The 23239-nt window shown below is 43.7% G+C and overlaps 1 protein-coding gene across 1 annotated transcript in view; it reads right to left on the reverse strand.

Annotated features, from left to right (window-relative positions):
- ARHGEF26 (Rho guanine nucleotide exchange factor 26) overlaps positions 1 to 21064 on the reverse strand; it is a 110823-nt gene extending 89759 nt beyond the window's left edge. The window contains exons 1-3 of the mRNA XM_070406948.1: positions 19448 to 21064; positions 18033 to 18072; positions 12693 to 12838 (exon numbers count right to left, since the gene is read on the reverse strand). Coding sequence (XP_070263049.1) covers positions 12693 to 12838; positions 18033 to 18072; positions 19448 to 20512 — 1251 coding nt within the window. The 5' untranslated portion in view covers positions 20513 to 21064. The remainder of the gene's footprint in view (positions 1 to 12692; positions 12839 to 18032; positions 18073 to 19447) is intronic.
- Between the last annotated feature and the right edge of the window lie 2175 nt (positions 21065 to 23239).

A 23239-nucleotide genomic window follows, 5' to 3' on the forward strand; every position in this document is an offset into this window, starting at 1 on the left:
TATTTAATAAAAGATGGACAGGTTTACAAAGTGGAATATTTAATAAAATACTGAGGAGGAGACCAAGACTAACAGTGGAGGGGGTTGGGAATGGTGATAAAAATCAAAGCAGATTTCGGTCTGAGCTGTGATGCTTAATTTTGTAATGAGGACAATGTATTTGTATTACTTCTGTAATTCAAAATTAATTATTTTAAAGAACTTAATCAGCTTTAAATTTTGAATTTTTAAATTGAAAAAATCAGAAACTAATGACTAACAATGGGGAAGTGGTTAAAAAAATCAAACATCCACCTATCTGACGAAACACAATATAGGCCATTCAAAAGGCTGTTGTCGAAGAAAGTTTAATGATGCGGAAAGTCATTTACATCATTGTTAAGAGAAAAATAATGGGTTACAAAACAGCAGGTTTAATATCACAAAAAAAGATGTTTAGAACACTGTTAAAGGGAAAATATGGGTAACAAGACAATATTACTTTATTACTGATAGTTTTGCTCAAAAGAAAAATTCAATTTCACTTTTTTTAAAAAAATGGTCTGAGCCAAACCGGTTTGGCTCAGTGGATAGAGAGTCGGCCTGAGGACTGAAGGGTCCCAGGTTCGATTCCGGTCAAGGGCATGTACCTTGGTTGCGGGCACATCGCCAGTAGGAGGTGTGCAGGAGGCAGCTGGTCAATGTTTCTCTCTCATCGATGTTTCTAACTCTCTATCCCTCTCCCTCCCTCTCTGTAAAAAATCAATAAAATATATATTTTTTAAAATGGTCTGAAATCTTATATACAAAACATCGACTAATTTTTATTTTGTTATCTTTTTCTACTGATACTTTTTGATTTTTCTATAATGAACATGCCTTGGTTTTAAAGCATAATTTTTATTTTTAAAAAAATTATAGAATATTCTCATATTTATTTTTTATAGATTTTTAGAGAAAGAGGAAGGGAGCAAGAGAAACATCAATTTGTTGTTCCACTTATTTATGCATTCATTGGTTGATTCTAGTATGTGCCCTGATCAGGGCTCAAACCCACAACCTTGGCAGATCGGGATGACACTCTAACCAACTGAGTGACCCGGCCAAGGCCTAAATCTTCATTTTAAATAAAAACTAAATTAGGTTTCAAAGTCCTCTCTCAAAAAAAGAAATAAAACAAGTAGGGCAAACGAAATTGTTAAGGCTGCCAACAGTACCTGCATGTCTTTGTTGTGACCCATAAGGAAAGCTAGAGAAATGAGAGGGGACCACCAGCAGAAAAAAGAAACAGAGTAAGGCAAAGGGAGGGAATAAGAAAGAAAGATCTCAGTCAAGTCCAAACCATGCAGTGGCTTATGAGGCAGTGTTGAAAATGAGTGATGACAGGCAGGTGTGCAAGTGTGAGAGCGAGGGGAGGAGGCCTGGGCTGGAGTCGGCGTCACTGGGAATGACGCCATGGACGCATAGTGAAGGCGTGAGTCAAGAAGAAGCTGGCAAAGGCAGGTCTGACGGGCTCCTCTCGCAGAGGAGAACACCCGTTTGTAAGGGGGATGCCAACAGGGTAAATGCTGTTTTGTTTTTGTTTGTTATTTTTGCAAAGTGGCAGATGGAGAGAATGAACAATTCCAAAACAGTAAGCTACTTAGACCAACACCGACCCTGAAGTTAATTTCTTAGATTTGCAATAAAAATCTAACCTGGGAAAAGACTATTCTAGAAAAATGAGCAATAAAGTGAACTGATGTTTTACGTAGGATTTACAAAGCATGCAATGGTTTCACCGGACAGGAATTATCTTATTGTATGGAGATCTGAGAAGTAGAAACAGAATCAGCATTCTGTTTACCTATATATCAGATGTCATTCAAGCCACATATTATACTTCTACTGCTTTTTTTTCTCACCCTTCTGTCCAACCAGCCCATCTAGTTTTCGTCAGACTTTCTAGAGAGAAGTTATCCTGTCCTTAACTGTTTTCTGATGTCTGTGTCATTCACTTTGACATTCTGTCCTGTATTCTTTCAAAAACATCATTTAGACATTTCATTTCTATTGTCCCCCAAATCAGCTTCTAAAATCCTGCAGTACAGGTCTTGGTTTTAGGCTTGTTTTGTTTGCCCCCTATAATTCAGTGATGCATTTTGGTGTCAGAGACCAGTGTTTTTCAAATTACAAGTTCTAAGCTCTTAGTAAATGGCAAGATAAAGTCCATAAATCTCTGATCTTCATCTCTTTAAATGTAACAAAACAGGAAGGATTAAACAGAAAATACTATAGTGTACTGCATGCATTAAAGGTAAATTGTGCTTTGTCAAACTTTTGTTCGAGATACACACATACACACACCTGTACACATGCACACACACAAACACACATACCGGGTTATAAGGTAAAATGTATTTCGCATTATGTTAGGTCACTGATATGGACCATGGTTGCCATGTCAACTCCTCCGTGTGTAAATTTATACAAGATACATCAGTCTTGTCACTTAACGCTCTCACAGACACCTGCAAGAAAAGCTGTTCTCTGCGAAAGAAGTAGCCCAAAGTGGCCACATTTCGCACCACAATGCATCATGGAGGCCAAAGCTGATTGGAACAGAGCTAGTTAGGCACCTGGCCAAATGACAAGGAAATTACCTATTATCAGAGGGAAAGTGGCTGAGCCAATATGATCCAATATGGCTCTCAAGAAACTAAATTGGCTCATTGTATATGGAAGCTGAAAGGACAGCGTGAGGTGGAGAAGGAGTGGACTCAAGTCTAGGTTAGGAGGACTCAGAAACTCCAAGCCTGCAGGAGCTTTCAGGAGAAAAAACAGACATAGTAAAGAGGAAAAATAAGCCAATTCATGGGAAGAAAGCCAATAGGCAGATGGTCAATGAGTCACAACACTGGCCAAGTCATCACACGGAAATATGGTTCCTGCTCTCCCAGGTAATAATATCAAGACCCTTATAAATACAGTAAGCGAGTAGCCATATTTAATGTCTCAGGATCTCAGCTGCCTGGACATAAAGTACTAAGGTACATAGTGAAGCAGTACTTGCCCTCGTGGTCTTGTCACGAGGACTATGTAAACTGCAGTGAAAGAATCAAATACATTCACTGGTACACAGTGAGGCCTCTGCAAATACCTGGCCAATCATTTAACTACATTTAACAATTTGTTCAATTAATATAAGGATGCCCCAATGGCAGGTCCCAGAGCTACAGTTCTCCTGCAAGTCAGCCACTGACCTGCCTGCTCACACGGAGATCTCGAACCTAGGTGGCTAGCAGGGCTCCCTGTTGCTCAGCTGAGCAGACAACAACCACACTCCTTTGTACATCACTACCAGAAGCCAGGTTTCCTGCCACCCAACACGGGAACCGCTCCAATTTTTGTGTTATTGCAGTTGGCGGGGTGGCAGAGTTTATCTCCTACACCAAAGGGGAAAATAATCTGCCATTTCCTTTCACTGGCAACAGCACTTCCTTCTGCAGAAGCTGTCCATTGGCTCTGTAGTCCTTATCTCCTCCCATAACAGGTACACAAATAATAAATACCTTAATCACCTGAAGACATTAGAGTACAGACGAAGCACCTAGAAAATCAACAGCTTACTATATGTAGTCGGGATAAATTAACAAAACCTGAGAAACAAATTTTTAAGCATTCGTTCCATATTTAAAAATTCAACAGTCATTTTGAAGGTGGTGACTTTTCCTGTCATTATGCAAACGAACCACTGTGTGGATGTGGCCCTGAGAAACAGGACCATCATTGGACCAAGGGACAAGACGCCATGGGGGGACATCTGAAGGTCAGAAAGAAATGGAAGAATCGGACAGATGATTTCTACAATCCAAAGCTCCATAGTAAAGAGCCTTCCCCCACAGTTACTCAGAATCTCTCAAAGTAACTAGATCTTCTCTCCTTTTACCTAATTACCTTGTATTCCTACAGAATGCACCCAGCCAAGTCCTCAAAAGAAACCCCAAGTGGGGATAGAAGCTATCATTTAAAGTGATTTCATAGTATGCAAATACCTACGATGAGCTAACATAGTTCTAAACTATGAAGATGCCAGTTCCCCGATGTTTCAAAGAAAGGCATCTGTTAAATCCTGGACGTGGCCAAACAACCATCAAGAATTTTTCTTTTGAAATAAAAATTAAAAACAGCCCGCAAATGTTAACTTCCTGGCTGCTTTCAATGTTGAGTAGCTTTCTGTTATTTTCACTTATGGGATTAGGTTTTTGCATTTATTCGTTCATACATTCATTTGTAAATTCATCAAATATTTACTGCAGCTTTTATTCCAGTGGGAGTAGATGTACAATTAACAACAAAAAGTAAATCCCATAGTATGTAGGAGGGGTAAGTGACACAGAGAGGATGGAACATGTTGGGGGAGGGAGGTGTTAGGGAGACAGCCATGGGGCTGCCTAGAAGGAGAGCTATTGTAAACTGAGCAGAAAGCCAGTGCAAAGGGCCTGAGGCAGAGTACATCTTGTACCTGAGGGGCAACAGTGTGACTAGCAATAAGCAAGGCAAAAAAGCAGGAGATGAGTCCAGAAAGACAACCAGGAGCCAGATCACACAGCCCCCACTCCCTCGGGGCCACAATAAGACTTTACCCTGAGTGAAGGAGAAATAACTTGAGGGTTCAGAACAAAGAGACAGTATCTCAGTATATTTTAACAGGGCACAAATCAACAGTGTAATTATATAGGTGCTACTTGGAGAAGTGACCTTAAGGGACACAGGCAGCTACAGGTGGTTGAGAAGGGAAACAACCAGGTAGTCCACTTCTACACTGGACAGGGAGGCAGCGCAGAGAGTAGCTCTGTTCTGAAGGTAAAGGCAGCAGGCTTTGCACCTAATTGAAAGTAGGTTATGGGAGAAAGAGGAGAGTGAGGAATAGCTCCAAGGTTTTTGACCTCTGCAACTGGAGAAATAAAGCTATTTGTTGAGAAAAAATAAAGGCCATTGAGGAAGAAGCGGGTTTGGGTGGGAGAGAAGGGCGTGATCAGAAGTACACTTTTGGGACAGGTTCACTTTGAGATGCCTATTAGGTGCCAGAAAAGAAGTTGGATATCCTCACCTGAAGTTCTAGAGCAGTGGTTCTCAACCTGTGGGTCGCGACCCCTTTGGCAGTTGAACGACCCTTTCACAGGGGTCGCCTAAGACCATCCTGCATATCAGATATTTACATTACGATTCATAACAGTAGCAACATTACATTTATGAAGGAGCAACAAAAATAATTTTATGGTTGGGTCACAACATGAGGAACTGTATTTAAAGGGCCAGAAGGTTGACAACCAATGTTCTAGAGAAAGAAACTTGGAAGTCATCAGAGCATACGATGTCGTTGAAGCCACAACATTGGATGAGATCACCAAGTGAGTGCAGACAAGAGAAGGGGCCCAAGGACAGAGCCTGGGACCCTCCAACATTAGAGAACAGAGGAAGGAGGAGCCCACGATGTAGCTCAAGAAGCTCCAACTGCACTGACTTTATTCTAACTCCCCTTACCCACCATCACCCCAAGGGCCCACGTACATGATGTTCTCTCTGCCTGGGACTCCTCCACCCTGCCTGCCCTGTCCCCTCCCCCCGCCCCAACCTTGCCCAGACACCTATCTGGGTGCTCCTCAGATGGCAGCTCTTGTCGCCTCCTTTGCCACCTTCCCTTGACTGACAGCACCTTGCCCAGACAGGTGCCCTCCCCCAAAGGCTCTCAGAGCAGCACAAACATGTCCTTCGTGGCATTAACACAGCTGCAATTCTGCCTTTATTGTTTGATGTCTGTCTTGCTCTGCAGGGTGTCTGTAAGGACATGAAAGCAAGGTGGAGTCTGTGTGCGCCATCACCAGTGTCTAGGACAGGGCCTGGTGTAGAGCAGGCCCTCCACAAACACTAGATGAATGAAGGAATCTCTCTCATTCGTTTTCTGCTCAATGAAATAATAAGGCCCTCTTTGTCTAGGTCCCCTGGCTGGATTCCTGGCTGAAATGCTCCTTTTGTAGTTATGCCAACCAAAATTAAATGTCCCTGTGCTCATCACCTCCCACTTTCTTGGGAACACCTGTGTCCTCAGCTCTCTGCCTCGCCTCGGGGCCTGGTGCACACACCTCCACCTTTTCACATCCCATTGTTCTCTCCAGAGAATCAATAACATAAATATTGGCATATCTACCACTCAATTGTTCTTTAATTGCTCAGCTCCAACCAGAGTGGTTTTTTCTCAACCTATGAATATTCTTCAGACGGGGTCATACAGTTCAAGTTCCAACAGTGCTAAAGTTCAGGAAGAGAAACACTTCTGAACAATATGGACAACACGAAAGCTGCACTCAGTACACACACAGCAACAGTGAGGTGCTCCCAGTACTTGGCGATAGTCATGAAAAAAAGCTGCCCTCAAACTGAAATGAAAAAACAAAAATGATAAACAAATAGTTACACGTATACTTGTGTGTGCATTTTTCTAAAGAGAAGGTGCAGGGCTCATAGCTTTTATTAGATTCTCAAAGCATGTATAACCCCACCACCACCATCCAAGGAAAGATGACAGAACGCCTATCCATCCTATAGAAGAACACAGCAGTTAGAAAGAACACTGGGGATCATGGATAGCCATAAACTGGTTTGTAAGCCTCATCGTTCAGAGAAAAAGCACATTATAAAATCTATAAAGCATTTTATTTATGTAAAACACACAATGCTTACTTTTTTCTTTAAATGAATATACACGTGGATTTGCACTTGATCTTAGCCAAAAGGCCAAGAAGCGATATACACGTGGATTTGGATGAAGCTGTTACCAAATTGAGAACAGTGTTACCTACAGAGGGAAAAGGATTAACAGGGCAGATATGCTATCAAAAAGACTTTTGTCTTATCTGAAATGCTTAAATTCCTTTTCACATGGAGAATGTGATATGTATTCTCACATAATTAGTTTTCGAAGATGTTAAGAGAACACTATAATCTAATTGTACGAAAACGGCAAAAACATATACATAGCCTCTGGGCCCAGGCTAAGCAGACTCCCAGCTCCAGCCTTTGTGGCTGGAATAGGATCTCTGCCCAGGGTCTCAGGTTTAGGCACATGAACCACTTTTCTGCTTATAAAAATGCAAACATTCCAGGAGTTCTGCTGTTCTACTTAAAAGTGTGGACTGAGTATGTGTCTAGTCCACAGTTTGCCCGGGTGCTTGTTTTTGCCTCTGGCTGTGAGTTACTGTAAGTAAGCCAGACCTGAAAAATGAGAATGTTTCTCTATCTTTTTAAACACAAAGGATAAATATGGTAAAAAGCATTAATCACCATCTAAGGTAAAAAGTGATTTTATGAGACTGCTATCTTGCAAAAACACAAATGGAAAATGATATGACTCAAGAGATTATCTTAAGCAGCACGTCACTGAGCGACTGCAAATTATTTGAGACAAGTATGAAAACTTAAGAAAAAGAACGAAACTTTATCTAACCTCTAAATGCACAAAGCATTTCTGCAAGGAAAATAATACATAGGTTTACTACATCTGTTGAGCTCTGATTTTTAGGAGAAAAAGTATGTCTTTCCACTAAACAGTATAAATTCTAAAAGAATAAGTCCCATCAGTCGAGCTGCTAAGACTCTAATGTGTCTGTTATATTTTCAACTGAGTGAAATTATATTATAATAAAATTGCCACTTTTCAAATCGTCCTTTCTCGTTCAGCAATTCGGGAAGTGCCCTAAGAGCTGAGCCCGGCACCCACGAGACTCCCATCCTAATTCTAGATTTCCCATTACACCGGTAGCCACGCTAAGCAAGCACAGCTGAAGAAATACTTTGATGAAAACAGAAAAACCAGTTTCTGAATAAAGAGCTTGAAAGTTTGAAGCAAACTGAAGAAATACTCAAAGTGCTTTAAGGTTACTGATAGAGCCACCTGTCAGCAAGCACAAATGCAGAGCACAGTGGAGATGACTATATTAGGTGTTGAATTCAGTGCATAGTTTGCCCGGGTGCTTGTTTTTGCCTCTGGAGCCTGAACACCCTTTTCAAAAGCACCTGGGATGTCAAGGTGATGGAAATTACACAAACACACCCCATGGCAAATCAATGGGGTCAGGGTACGGCTGGCGAGTGTGGCTTTGCTGCTGTCACTGAACCTAACAAAACAAACACCCGTTTGGCAACTGTCATGTTTTAGTGCTTGCGCAGGGCAGGACGGGGGCCCCAGGGGGCGGGAGCAGGGTGAGTTATGATGAAAAGCAAAAAGACTTCTGTCAAAAATCTATCGTTTCCTTTCTGTAATACTTAAGTGCTTCCAGGATCCCATTAAAGGGTGAACTTGGAAAACCAGAAGCTCACTTTGCATTCAGGTCTCAGCTGCCTGGCACTGACTATCACAAGTATTTTGTGTTCCATCCCAGACAGATAAAACAATCAATATTTTTCTTCAAATTCACAAGCTTTTTTCAGAGGTCCAGGAACTCTTGGCTTCTATTCCCACTGCTGTTTTAGGTGAGGCACTGGATGGCAGGTTCTTCATCGCTGAGCACAGATCTCTAAAGATCGACAAAACCTTTTCAAGTTCAAAACTTCAAATCCTTTTACTTGTGACCAACTAAACACCATGATCATGTAAATTATTTCTCATTGTGTTAGTGTTTCCCAAAACCCGAAGAGCAGCACAGAGTTTTACTCCCTTGACTGTAGAAATCCAGTATTTCCACTTAAGAATAGATCTATAGACTCTGACAATCAAGTGAAGGAAGAGGAAGCCTGTCCCCCTTATGGAATTAGGAGCCCAGGTCGTATTCCTGACTCTAAGAGAACAGCCCAACTCTACTTGAAGAACCTGCTGGCAGAGCCACCACTGCTAAATGCATTCACGGTAACTCACTTTAATCTGGAGAAGTTCATGGCAGCCTAAACTTCCATTATTCCACTGAGATCCCATTAAACGCCTCTCTGTTCTCCCTTATTCCTAGATGACCACAACACTCCAGTTAAACCTGTTGCCAAAGCTGTAGGTGGAGAACCACCTGTCACCTGTGTGGTTGTCCAATAAAACTAAAGGAGACATATCATGAGCGAACACACTAAGACAAATGGCATTTCAGGCTGAAGGCTTAAGGACCTCATGCAACAACCATGAATGACTGCCAGTGGCTGCACTTCTAAGGAGCCTTTCGCATACTGGGTTCCTCTTGCAATCAACTGATGAGAAAAGTTTCATCCCGAGAGGCAGGCAGGTGTTTGCAACAAAGACAAGAGATTTTAAAAAATAAAACAATCAGCAGCAAATACTCATACACATACACCCCCTCCCAAGTAGAAAGTCAAGGCAAATGCCAATATGAGACCTAACCCTTTGCCAAAAAAGCCACTGTCCTACTCCTCCTGGAATCAAGGCCTTACCCCAAGAAGAGTTTTTTGTTAGTGATATATGCAAGACTGGATGGGGGCTACCCTACTAATTTAGTATATTGAAAGTTAAGCATGGAGACCTGGCCAGGTGGCTCAGTTGGCTGGAACATCCCATACAAGAAAAGATTAAAGGTTGCAGTTTCTGTTCTTGGTCAAGAGACATACCTAGGTTGCAGGTTCGATCCCTGGTCAGGGTACATATGGGAGGCAACCAATTAATGTTTCTCTCTCATGTCAATGTTTCTCTCTTCTCTCTCTCTCTCTCTCTCTCTCTCTCTCTCTCTCCCCTCCTGCCTCTGTAACATCAATAAAAACATGTCCTTGAGTGAGGATAAAAAAATAAGTTAAAAAAAAGTTAAGCATGGAAAGATGATGCAAAAATATATTAAAAGCAAACTTTTCCCAAGACCTGTCCCAGACACTGCAACCCCTTCATAAGGAGGGACCAGGGCATGAGGTCAGACGGAGACATGGAGGTCTTGATCCTTATTGAAAACAGCCCGACACTGTTCATGATTCATGAAGCCTCCTCTTATTAGGGTCCTAATTGCAGCTTCGACAAATCAACTGCTGGGCTGCTTTAAAAGTAACCGCAGCTTTTTGCTGTTAAATAATCTACTTCCCTAAAAGCCAGAGCTGCTTGCATCTCTTTGGTGGACAGAAAACCATGTGGTAGGGACAGAAGAGAACTTCAGGACAGTGATTACCCCTGGGGCGGCAGAAGGAAGAAAAGGGCTGGAGAGGAGGGTGGGTAAACGAATCTGCCTAAAAAATAGAGGCCTAGCCCTAACCGGTTTGGCTCAGTGGATAGAGCGTCGGCCTGTGGACTGAATGGTCAAAGGTTCGATTCCAGCCAAGGGCATGTACCTTGGTTGCGGGCACATCCCCAGTAGGGAGTGTGCAGGAGACAGCTGATTGATGTTTCTCTCTCATTGATGTTTCTAACTCTCTATCACCTCTCCCTTCCTCTCTGTAAAAAAAATCAATAAAATATATTTTAAAAAAATAGAGGCCTGAAGTAAATAGGTTTAAACGTCAACATCTGTTCAATCTGGGTGATGGGTACCTAGAAATCTATTACACAGACATATATTTTTAAATTTTTCTGCACATCTGAAGTACTTTGTAATACAAAAATTGAAGTAAAACATTTTCAATGTGAAAAGGAGACACAGAAGGCACTAGGAAAATGCAGGCTGGTGCCTAAGCAATGGGTGTTAAAGTCCAGTCACCCTGCTTTGATTAAGTGTCATTGCCAAGCAACACAATAAATACACATAAGCCTCCTGGGAACACTCGAATGCAAGATAACACACACTAAAGTTAGAACCCGCTTTGTAGTTTTACATTTTATCACCCATAGTCTTTTGATATAAATCTTGCTAACAAAAAGCACATCCGTACATTTATCTTTTGCCAAATAAAACGCATGCCCATATTTGAAGTTACACTGAAGGATATGTAGTAGTATTTGAACGTGCACTTGCTAATCTAAATGGAAACCAAACTGCAGGAGGCGCCGTAAATATGGCAGCCTGAGTTTCAGTACTAAAGTTAAGTTGGATCAAAGCGTAAGTGGCACATTCTGTTAAGGGTCCAGAGAAAAACAGCAGGATTTAGGCCTGTGCTAACAAACACACATGCTGCCACAGAGAGAGAACTGAAAAAATCCACAGGATTATTCTTGAGGATTCTCTACCAAATGATCCGTACCAATGACGGAATGATAGCCATTTAACTCCAACCAAGCCTTGTCCCCAGTTTTTTCCAAGTATTTGCTTTGATACACACACACACACACACACACACACACACATATATATATCATGGATCATTAGATTAGCATATAATGCCACGTATATGTCAGTTCTGTGAATAGGTGTTACCACTTCACCACATGCAAGCATCACAGAAGTTACAAACTATTAGTATAGAAGCCAAGTCAGGCCCATAGATATTTTGTTGGGCTCACACATTGTTTTTAAAACTTGAATTAGAATAATGCTCATAAAAGTCTGGATTTCTGTTTCCCCTTTTCTGTCTCAGAAGATCTGGCAACACTGGAGTGGTTTGAGCTAAGCGTCAGCGGCTCAATTTGTAGAAGGCCTGTTCAAGACAGTCCCCACACTCCCCATCTCCACACACACCAGCATCACTTGTTCACACGACTTGTCCTGGCCCTGCAGGTATTTTAATCTGTGACTTAATACTCAGGGTGCCACGCCCTGGAGGCAGTGGAACTGAGTGGATTCTCCTTAGAACCAAATTCAGGGGTGGGAGCGGGACAAGGAGAAAGGCCTTTGTTTCTAGGACTCCGAATTCCAATACAGGCTGGAAGAGGGGAGGAAGAGCCCGAACCAGAAGATATCTTCCCCATCAACATACACCCATCTCCACGGCCTTGTTTCTGAGCACCAACCAACGTACACGGCTCCTTTTCTTAGGTTGCTAGGTTCCCTGAATAGATGAGATCCCCGACTCTGAACAACACTCATTTCCGCTGAAAACTCACCTCTGCTCTCATATTGCCTAAGGACTCACAGAGGTGTGCTGGCTTGTTTCTTGATGCAACGCTCCCAACACTCAGGCCAACCATGGGAATTCCTTTCTACTCGGTAATGCATCAGATGCCCACAGTGGCTGTGCCCATAGCAAGTAAAGGAAGCATCACACTGTGACATCTGTTAAGCCAGGAGGGATAGAAATGATGGCGGAAAACAAAAGATGTCTGACGCAAAGAGGAGAAGTTACTCACCAAGACAAAAGTCAGTGCGGAGACACTCCCACACAAAAGATGCACAGAGAAAGATGGAAGAGAACGCCACTCATTAATCAACCTCAAAAAAATACAAATGTGTCTACATCGAATGAGATTTCCCGGGAAGCACTCTAATAAGCTCCCTGTTGTGCACAGAGAAATACTACTATACATACATACACACATATGTATATGTAGCCATAATGATAATCAAGTTCAGGATAGATTAACTTACCATTACATATACACTATATAAAACAAATGAGAAGAGATACTGAATAGGAAGAGTTTCCAGAGTTCATAGTACATCAGTCTCAAGGCACGTTATCAAAACCTAATTTTCCTAATCAGTAGGGTCGAAGTTCATATTGTCACATGTGCCTGAGAGGTTCAAGAAACACTGCGCAGTCGAAGAAGAGTCTTACTCCTTAGAGTTACAGGACTATTGGCAGAAAAATTTTAAACTACATTCCCGCCAAATTTACACAACTCGGTGTTTCCCCCTCTGCAGACAGAATAGAAGGCAAACACTCACCGCAGAGAGCTGGCTCCACGTGGACCGGAGTGGCTTATGCTGGATCACAATTTTTTCCTCCGACTTCTGTTCTTTGGGCTCAGACTCTTCATCAGAGTCAATGTCAAGGGCCTTTTCTTTGTAGTTCTGGTACAGGACAGCATTTTCTGCAAGAAAAGCCAACCCAACATGTCACTAGTCACTAACTGACCCCATCATGATGCTACCTGTTCTAAACAAACATCTATATTTATACAATGTTGAGTCTCCAGTTTAATAAACGACGAAGAGACAAACGGATTTTGTCACTAAAGAGTATTCCAATTACTAAAAAGTGATTTTCTCACTCACACAGCCCTGTCCCAAATCCATCCATAGGGAAAAGGGAGGGGCCCTTACATGAAATGCCAACTAAAGCAAAATTCCCCTGTCGCTACACTACCCATGAAGGATAGTCATACCTGTTCAATGGATTTTTAGGTTCAACTGAATCCACACCCTACCTTCCCTTCAAGGTCCATCAACATTCATTTATCTGCTTAGCAACCATTTACTGTACATCCACAAAGTGCCAAGGACTGGGAGTAAATAGAAAATAAAAGACACTTCTCGTGCCCTCATGAGCTAAAAGCTTTATGAGAAAAATCGTCAAAATTGCTCATTCATTTATTGGTTTAACTGATATTTAGAAAATGTCTACTAGATGCCAATAATTGCTAGGCACTGGGGATACAACAGTGAGCAAAAAATATAAAAGTATCAGTCTTCATGGAGCTGACATCAGAGTGAAGGGAGAGTGACAATAAATAAACAAATAACTTAAAAATATGTCAGATGCTGCCCTGGCCAGTGCGGCTCAGTGGGTTGGAGTGTCACCGGTATACTGAAAGATTGCGGATTCAATTCCCATTGAGGGCACATACCTAGGTTGTGGGTTTGATCCTTAGTCAAGGCATGTATGGAAGGCAACCAATCGATGTTTTCTCTCTCTCATTGATGTCTCTCTCTCTCTCTCTCTCTCTCTCTCTCTCTCTCTCCCCCTCTCTCTCTCTTCCCTCTCTCTCTCTCTCTCCCTCTCTCTCCCTCTCTCTCTAACCAATGAGCATGTCCTCAGGTGAGAATTAAAAAAAAAAAGTATCAGATGCTGTTAATGGTCATGGAGAAAAATAAAACAAGGAAGACAGGGAATGTTATGCGGGAGGTATGTAGATTTTAAACAGGGTAATTTAAGAAGGCCTCCCCAAGGTGACATTTAAGCAAAGACTAAAGGTGAGAAAGCAAGCCACCATTCTAGTGGGGAAAGAACATTTCATCAGAGGGAATGGCAAGGACAAAGGCCCGGGGGCAGGACTCCATATGTGCAATCCACAAGGAGGCCTGTATGGCTGGAATAGGATGACGGAGGGAGAAAGTATAGAAGATGGGAGATTGGGGATGAATAAAGGGCAGACCACATAGGGCCTGGCCTCAATGCCATGAAGACAACTTTAGTGTTTTCTCCAAGTGAAAGGCAAGTCAATGCAGGATTGAGGACACAATGATCTTGTACAAATACAGACCAACGCACTGAAAGATTTATATACAGGTACTCTGAGAAAAGACTGTCAGCAGCGTGTGATCTAGTCTGAGGGTGAGAGGTGTCAGTGAGGAAAATCTAAGACCAGAAAGCTGAGATGCCACCGAGCTAAAGGAAAAAGTACAGTATATGCAAAAGTCCTGAGGCAAGTGAAATACAGTACCTTAGGAGAACTAGGGCAGGTCAATGTGCCTCAGTGGGTGTCTAAAGGACAAAGGGTGCAAGCTGAGTGTAGGGAGATGAGCCAGACAGTCCAAATCAAGCAGAGCTTTGCAAGGAATTTTTAAAAAAACTAAATTTTATCCTAAGGACAAAGGAATGAGTTTCTTTCACACTGTACAGATTATATGATGGTAAGTCTAAATGATGCATCCATTAAAATGCTTTTGAAAAAGTAGACCTGGCCGGGTGGCTCAGCTGGTTGGAGCATCGTCCCATACACCAAAAGGCTGTGGATTCAATTCCCAGTAGGGCAGCGGTTCTCAACCTGTGGGTCGCGACCCCTTTGGGGGTCGAACGACCCTTTCACAGGGGTCGCCTAAATACATCCTGCATATCAGATATTTACATTACGATTCATAACAGTAGCAAAATTACAGTTATGAAGTAGCAACGAAAGTAATTTTATGGTTGGGGGTCACCACAACATGAGGAACTGTATTAAAGGGTGGTGGCATTAGGAAGGTTGAGAACCACTGCAGTAGGGGCACATACCTGGTTGCAGCTACAATCCCCGGTTGGGGTGCCTCCCACCAAAGAAAGAGAAAAGATTGCATTTTGATCCTGATTGCCATGGGAACCCACTAAAAGGGAAGATTTTATTAGATCTTTAGGAGCAAAACACTGACTACTTAGGGGACTAATGAGGATGCTACTGAAGTAGTCAATGAAAGATAACAGAGTTTGGCCTATGCAACTTAGAAAGGACTGGGAGCCCTAACGGGTTTGGCTCAGTGGATAGAGCAGCGGCCTGCGGACTGAAAGGTCCCAGGTTCGATTCCGGTCAAGGGCATGTACCTTGGTTGCAGGCACATCCCCAGTGTGAGGTGTGTAGGAGGCAGCTGATCCATGTTTCTAACTCTCTATCCCTTTCCCTTACTCTGTGTGAAAAATCAGTAAAATATATTAATTAAAAAAAAAAAAAAAGACTGGGAGTGGACTGGTACCAGTATATGGGCTTGGAGAGAGGGAGGTGATCAGGTGCTTCCTAGGTCTGCAAGTCCCACACAAGAAGGTAGGAGAAGGAAACACCAGCAGAGATTTAGCTATAATAGGGAAGGTTAGGAGTTTAGTTTGGGAACACAGAGTATGAAAAGCCTTTCCATCTACTGAAGCAAGAAAACAGCTTCCTCTTCAATCATCAACTATTGCCTGTTCTACATGACTATAATAAAGAAATACGAGGTCCATGCAAGATTGCACTGGTCTCTGATTGCTCTGCATAAGTAAAACAAATTGTGAAGGTAATAACTAAGTTTCCCCCACCTCTAGTGCCCTTTAAAGTAGTTAGTGGTTGGCACAAAACACACGCATGCATTGAGACGATTTCTCATTCACTCCCACAACAACATGGGTAGCGGTACTGCTAACGTCATTTTACACATGATGAACTCAAGCCTTGGTGAGGTTAAGGTGCCTGCTCAATTATCACTCCAACGATGAGTAAAGCAGTAGGAGAGGAACGCAGGCCCCTGGGTCCAACTTCACAGGTTCTCACCACTATCACACCACTTCCCAGGTTACATTCTTGTTAATCAGTAACTGTAAGAATACTGCATTCCTCAAGTACTACATATATGTGAAAAAGAATTTCTAAGTCATCATATTTGAAAAGAGATGAGAGGATGCACAGAAACAGTTCCTTATAAACAGAAACCGTGTAAAACTAGTTATAAGGAAGGGTGTGATCTATTCTGGGGGTGATGCGTCCTTGGACCAAAAAAAAAGGAACTCAACTTTTTTAATCCTTTGAGGCAAAGGTCCCAGAATCAATGCCAAATTCCAGAAGATGCAAAACATCTCTCTAAATCGGTATTAGGTAGATGCTCTGATCACTTCATGTTCCAAAAGTGGTACAAGAGGAAGCACACTGGACTGAGGTCCAGACCTCTGTCCCAGTACTGGCTGTGTGACAGTAGAGAGGGCATGAAACTGCTCAGAGCTTCCAGTGTCCTCAACGGTAAAATCAGGGAGAGGAATTCATCCTAAGCAGCTACAACACTGCAGCTGGGTTTCTTCTTCATAAATAGGGTGTCCCAAAATTCACGCAAGATTTGAATTTTGCGTGAGCATTAACAACAACAAAAAAAAATAAAAGCCTAATTTTACTTGGTTTATTGAATCAGATTCTAATATCTGTTGCCCTTTGATTTTAATCCCTTCAATTTGATAAGCATTACCAAGTACCAATTATGGCCTAGGAGCAGGGACAATGAAGACCAATGAAGACCACGGCTTTGCGTATGTGCCAGCAAAGCTGTGAGGCCATTTACCCGATGTGCTATTCTATACATAACCCTATACTGTATACTTTATGAATCAATAAAAAATTTACAATTTTTAATTATAAACCTGTGTTTTCTATCAAAATTACTTCTTCGTGAATTTTGGGACACCCGATAGCAGTGATGGCGAACCTATGACACGCGTGTCAGAGGTGACACGTGAACTCATTTTTTTGGTTGATTTTTCTTTGTTAAATGGCATTTAAATATGTAAAATAAATATCAAAAATATAAGTCTTTGTTTTACTATGGTTGCAAATATCAAAAAATTTCTATATGTGACATGGCACCAGAGTTCAGTTAGGGTTTTTCAAAATGCTGACACGCTGAGCTCAAAAGGTTCGCCATCACTGCCCTATAGAATGCTTCCTGAGATTGGTGCAATGAATAAATTTTTATAAACCAGTCATGTTTAAATACTCCAGTGGGAATGATTTTTATATAGGTAAATAATTGATAATCACCAAGGTTATATGTTTTATAACTCTGGGTGGTTTTACATTAGATTTACTTAGACAGGGGCATACCCTTCTTCATTATTCTTTAAAGGTTGGGGAAATCTTAAGCATTTCAAAGCGTGAAAGAAGGGAACTAGCCTCACCTCTACCACCCTCCACCAGCCCTACAAGGGTTGCAGCTGGGGCTGCTGCTCCTTTCATGCTTTTCCAGTTGGCTGACATTTGACCCATCTATTTACACAAAGCCCACTAATCTGATTAGGGTTTGAACACCTGGGTTGAAGCTGCTTTTGTTTTCGAGACCCTTAATGAAAATACTATATGGGTTACAAATGCTTAGGAATATGTTTCCGTTGGCTAGGAGTTAGATTTCCCCAAAACAGACACCTGATAAGGAAACGGGAAGTCAGAAATGAGACTAAAATGGGGAAAGAATATTAAGTCAAAGGAAATATGACCTAGGGAAAAAAATGACTTAAGATCTAAATGCCAAACTCTCAGAATTTTTGACTAAAGAGCTAGAGCTTGCTCTTACTCTTTTTCTTTTAAGGGAGGTGGGGATGGAGCCAGAGTAGAAAAGAATTCAAAATCCCAGGGCATTGGCTGACAAAGTTATCAGCTTACAAAGAAAGCTATTGATTTTATTCACGGCTGGTATTACTAGATGAAAATTTAGCTGAGTGAAGTGCTTTGTGCTGTATAATTTTGAGAAGTTGCACATTTTCCTCATCTTGAGTGTTTTTGTTACTGCAGCTGGGTTGGAACTTATAATTGATATTCCACATTGAAACAGCAATAAAAGTCTGGAAAATCAAATGCTTACCTTCCCCATCAAATGGTCCTTGTCCTTTCAGCACTTTTTTCTAAGAAACAAGAAAAGCAAAAAAGGAAAAGGCAAAGCATACTATATATGAATGAGCCAAATTGAAAATACAACTATTTAAGAAAAAGTACTTATTTTGTTGTTACATGCATTAGATTTCCCAAAGCATACAGCTGATGACCCCTGGAGTGGTCCACTCCTATGACTCCAACAATTCACTAAAACGAAATAAAATGTACAATGTCCCTCACACCCTGTCGAAATAGTTTGAGAATCCTCAAATGACCAGCAGGCTCAGCTCATTTCACTATTTATGACTCACCATCACTGTTAAATTGAACTTTGCTATACTTGCAGAGTTGGGGGGGGGGGGGGGGGGGGCCGGAGAGTGTGTGCAAAACAAACATAAAATGTTATGCAATTTCTCTAAGGCCATAGGATCTAAAATAAAACCTGTTTGCTTGTGTATTACATATGTGACAATCATACAGACTGGTTCCAGTTCTCTGGTTAATCAAGAATAGATGTCGCTCCCAAAATAAATGCCTGCCCGATTGCCCAGGTCCACCTTATTTCTGAAGAAGACAGCACATGCACAGCACACTCCAAAATCCCTTTCTCTGGTTTTCCCTATTTCCTTCTGTCATATTTGGCAATTTATTTATTTATTTATTATTTTTACCAATTTCCGCTTTTAGGCCTCTACAGGGAGCCATAACACATAGTTCACTGGAACCTGAACTTTTGCTAAATGCACTCCAGGATAAATGGGCACAAAACAGGAATGAAATACAACCAAAGGCCGAGTTGACAGAAACAAGTAACAACAAAGATGACATACTATTTGTGCCTTTTGTGTCTTTGTTTTCTGGCACCTAATTTTAAAAATTCACTTTTTATCTGAGGTATTTAGCATGTGAGCGCCATTCAAAAAAACTTAAATAATTAATGTAAAATAATCAATAGGCTCAAAGGAAATCAGCTTTTTCCCTAATCAGCTGTGATGAATCGGCAACCACTGACTGACACCTCTAAACAAGCACCAGACAGCTTGGCCAAAGTCAAGAGTGCAAATCCTGCCCTGCTCTCCACCCCCTTTTGCAGCTTACCTGTATTAAAAGTGTTTCAGGACTCATGCAGCCAATACCTCATTTGCTGTGTTTTTCCCCCATGTGTCCCCAGACTCTGCCTGAGCTTAGAAAGCCAACCCAGTGATAAGAGTTTCACATCCTCCCACAAAGCTGCATGAACTTGGGCTGTGCGTGCCAACCATACAATGGCCAAGAGATACATGTGCACAGGTTTCATCAACAAACACCAGAATTAAAGAGAACAGTAATGTCTGATCTCCCCTGCGCCCCTCCTCCCTATCTCCAACACCTTCACTTTGGACTTAGGGACATGCCCACTCTTACCTTTATCCTTCCAAGGCTGGAAAACTTCTCCTTGTCTTCCATCACTACTTTCAGAATCGGCTGAGACATTCTGTTCTTCTTCTTCGAGGTGGTAGGACTGTCAAAATCCACGCCACTGACCACCGCCCTGCGATAGGACGTGGACCGCAACCCCCTCCGCAGAGACCCCGGACTGTCCAGGTCGTTCTCAACCTCACCTTCGTCCTCCGAGGGGCCCAGCGACGCCCCCAGGCCCTCCACCATGCTGCGTACCTTGAGGAGTCGCTTGTGGGGCTCCACATTCTGACTGCTGCTTTTACTTATTTTAATTTCTGAGGCCAGGCTCTTGGGAATTATCTGCTGCTTCCCCACTTTGAGGGCAGCCGGGCTATTTGTGCTCAAAACCACTGAAGGCGTCTCCGGGAGCTCGTTCTCCTGAGAAGGCAGCCTTTGGAGGGGGAGTTTTTGTTCCAAAGACCTATTCTGGGGCGAGGGTCCCCGCTCAGGGTCCTTAGCTGTCTGGCCGGATTGCAAACGGCAGCCTGGGGAGTCGATGTGACAAGTGAGCCCGTTTGCAGCGGGCGCAGGCAGGGGGCTGGCAGTCGATCCGACCCGGTCTCCCTCTGGGCTGCAGGGAGCGGATGCGTTAGGAGAAGGTGGGGGGCGCAGCCGCTGCGGCGCGGGCGGAATCACTGTACCATTCTCTGGGGATTTCGGGGAGCCCCCCAACGCCCCTTTGGGGGTCTGCGGTGACTTCAGGCGTCGGAGCCGAGGGGAGACAGCCCGGTACTCCGGGGAGACCGTCCTCCCATTGGTCACCGGCCTCCGATGGGTGCACAGAAGCAGAGGGCTCCTCTGGACCGTCCTGCCGTCCGAAGCGGTGGGCACCTGGGAGGGAGTCTGCGCCACGGGGAGCGGGCCTCGGTCCTCCACCGGGAAATCCGTGATCAGCAACCCGCTCGGGCTCTGGTAAGACTGGGGTCTTGGCTTGCTCCGGCCCAGCATCTGCGGCGGAGGGGTCGACCTCCTCCGCCACGAAGGGGTTAAACTGTTGCTGGAAACATTCACTTCGCTCTCGCCGTCCATCGCGAAGCCTGGGGGTGAGCCCCGCGAGGCACAGCACCCAGCTAGTCTCGCCTAAAGAGGGAAGAAGTCATGGAACTTGGACTCCAGACTCCTCGGCACGCCTCGCAAAGACGCGCACTCCGAGGCCGGCGGTAGCCCTGCTGCTGCGCGTCACTTACCCGCCCTTTCTAGGGCCACACTGCGCGCTCCACGCTGCACGATCCGGGACAGAATCCGGTCCGGGCTGCGCCCACGCGGATTAATCCAATCACCGCCTCGTCTCTCCCGCGCCCAAAGACCACCCGCACGGAAAGAGTTCGCCACCGACTCGCCGGGTGCAAGCTGATGCACATGAAACTTGGGATAAGTTCAGCTTTCTTGGGAAACTCGCCGCCGGACGCTCCCCGCCGCCGCCATCCCGCCGCCCGCCCCTGTCGCTGCTGGCCTCGTGCTCAAGCTGCCCGGCTCCTCGGTGGATGTACCTTCGGGGCTTTGCAGAGCTGGGGGCCAGGCAGGGCCCACCGCCCCGTGGGTGGCCCGGGTACCGGACCGTGGCGCCGCGGCGGGAGCTCTGCAAAGCTCGGCAGCCAACTGAGACTCCGGCTACGCCCCCGACTCAGCCTCGGCCCCGCCCCCGTCTTGGCCCCGCCCATGCCCGCCCCTTTCGCGGCCGCCGCCAGCCACTGGCTTTCCTGCCCCGCGAGCCTTTGATCCCGCCGGGTCTCTGTTGGAAACAGATCCGCACACCTGGGCTGGGTGCCGAGCGCCGGGGTTGCAGGCTGGCAACTGGGGCTGGAGGCGGCGGCGGGGGAGCTGGGGGCGCGCGGGCGGGGTGGTGGGCCGCAGCACAGCGTGGGAACGAGCGGGGGATCCCTGCTGAGATGCAATTTACGAAGCCCTGGGCCCCGGGGGATCTCCTGCTTAGAAACCGAGAAAGCCAGGCAGAGCAGGGTTTGTGAAATGGGTGAGCTGCAGGGCGTAGCTCCGAACGCAGAGAGCCGGTCCCCTCTCAGTGTTCGGGTGGTCTTAACAAATCCGATGGCCTCGCTCTCCTCCATGAAATATCTTATAATATAGACTCATAGAGTCGCTTGTTTGTGCCTAGCGTATTTCCGGGGGCATGCACGCAGGCCGCTTGGGAGAGAACTGTGTGGCTACCATACTAGGGAGGGAGAGTTTTCATTCAAAAATCTTTGAATCTGGTGTGCTTTGAATCGTGGATGTTATCTATTAAGAATAAATGCAATTTAAATTACGGGGGAAAAAAAGTATTGGTTTCCAAGCATGCATGGAATAAAAGTCAAAATCCTCTCTCTAGCTTCGGAAGACCCTGCATCATGTGCCTACCTCTTTCCCCATCACTTTTTCCTTCACGAATCTTAGTCCACACCCACTTATAGTTTTACAGCCCCAGAGAACCTTCCCTTTTGTTCCTTCTGTCTTGTCACTCCATCAGAGGCCTCCCCTGAACCCCACCCTGAATCAGATCATGGTCCCCCTTATTTATTTTCCCAGCCATCTGTTCTCTTCCTTTTTATAGACTTATCACAGTTTGCTCATATGTAGACATACATATATACATATTTTTATGTTTTGTTTATCTGTTTTGTCTTTAGATTGTATGATGCTGCTAGAGGGCAGGAGTCATGCTTATGTATTGCTCTTCTGTATTCCAGGCACATAGCAGGCACTTAATAAGTATTTATTGAATGAATGAGAAGTGAAGTGAGGACAGTGACCATCCCTTCCAGGGAGCTCCGTGGCCAAATAATAGAAAGTTGGCTGTATCCTGGCCAACCCCCTGCGATATGGGAAGAATAGAGCAAACTTGAGAAGACAAATGATTTTTACACCATAAGAACTGTATAATTAATTCTATTAGCAAGACAGATGGGCTTTTCTCCAAGTTCTCTTTCAGCATTCATGCATTTCAGCAGGGATGTAGTGAGCATCCACTGTGGGCAAGTTAGGTTGCTTGTTTTTGCCCTAGATACGTCGAATGCAATGGCCAAAAATATTAAGAGGACATCTCTGGGTAGTGAGAGCATGATGTTTTTCTTGCTTCTTTATACTTTTTTTTGTACTTATCAAATGCTGTACATTGAACATATATTACTTTGATCTGAGATTGTTTTTGTAAACTAGAAGAAATGGCATCAGAAATTTTATAAGAAAAAAAATTTAGAAAGAAATTTACCAAACGTTGTTTGGAAGAAATATGGTTGATTACATACTAAAACATGCCCAATTTTTAATATAGGATATTTTCCATACTAACACATTTTATTTTATTTTTTTTAATAAAGATGTATTTGTATTGATTTCAGAGAGGGAGAGAGACACACAAATATCAATGATGAGAGAATATTGATTGGCTGCCTCCTGCACACCCCACACTGGAGATCAAGCCCGCAACCCGGGCATGTACCCTGACTGGGAATGGAACTGTGACCTCCTTGTTCATAGGTTGATGCTCAACCACAGCCATGCCGGCTGGGCGAAAGAGCGATTTAGACTTAGATATAGATTTTTCAATAATTGCATATATAGGAAAGAAAAATATAAGCAACACAAATTAAAGTATTTATAAAAATTCTGTACACTGAGTCTAATTCCTCTGAGTCCCTTTTTACCCAGGGCATCAGTCTGTGTGTTTTTCAGCACACTGTCACTAATAGTGCACCCTTTCTTAAAAGCGTGTTCTAGTCTTGTCTCTGGGATTTGCTTCCCAGCCACTGACACTCTTTC

This window comes from Myotis yumanensis, unplaced genomic scaffold (genome assembly GCF_028538775.1).
Source record: "Myotis yumanensis isolate MYYU_CA2020_CCGP unplaced genomic scaffold, mMyoYum1.0.hap1 SCAF_2, whole genome shotgun sequence".
NCBI lineage: Eukaryota > Metazoa > Chordata > Mammalia > Chiroptera > Vespertilionidae > Myotis > Myotis yumanensis.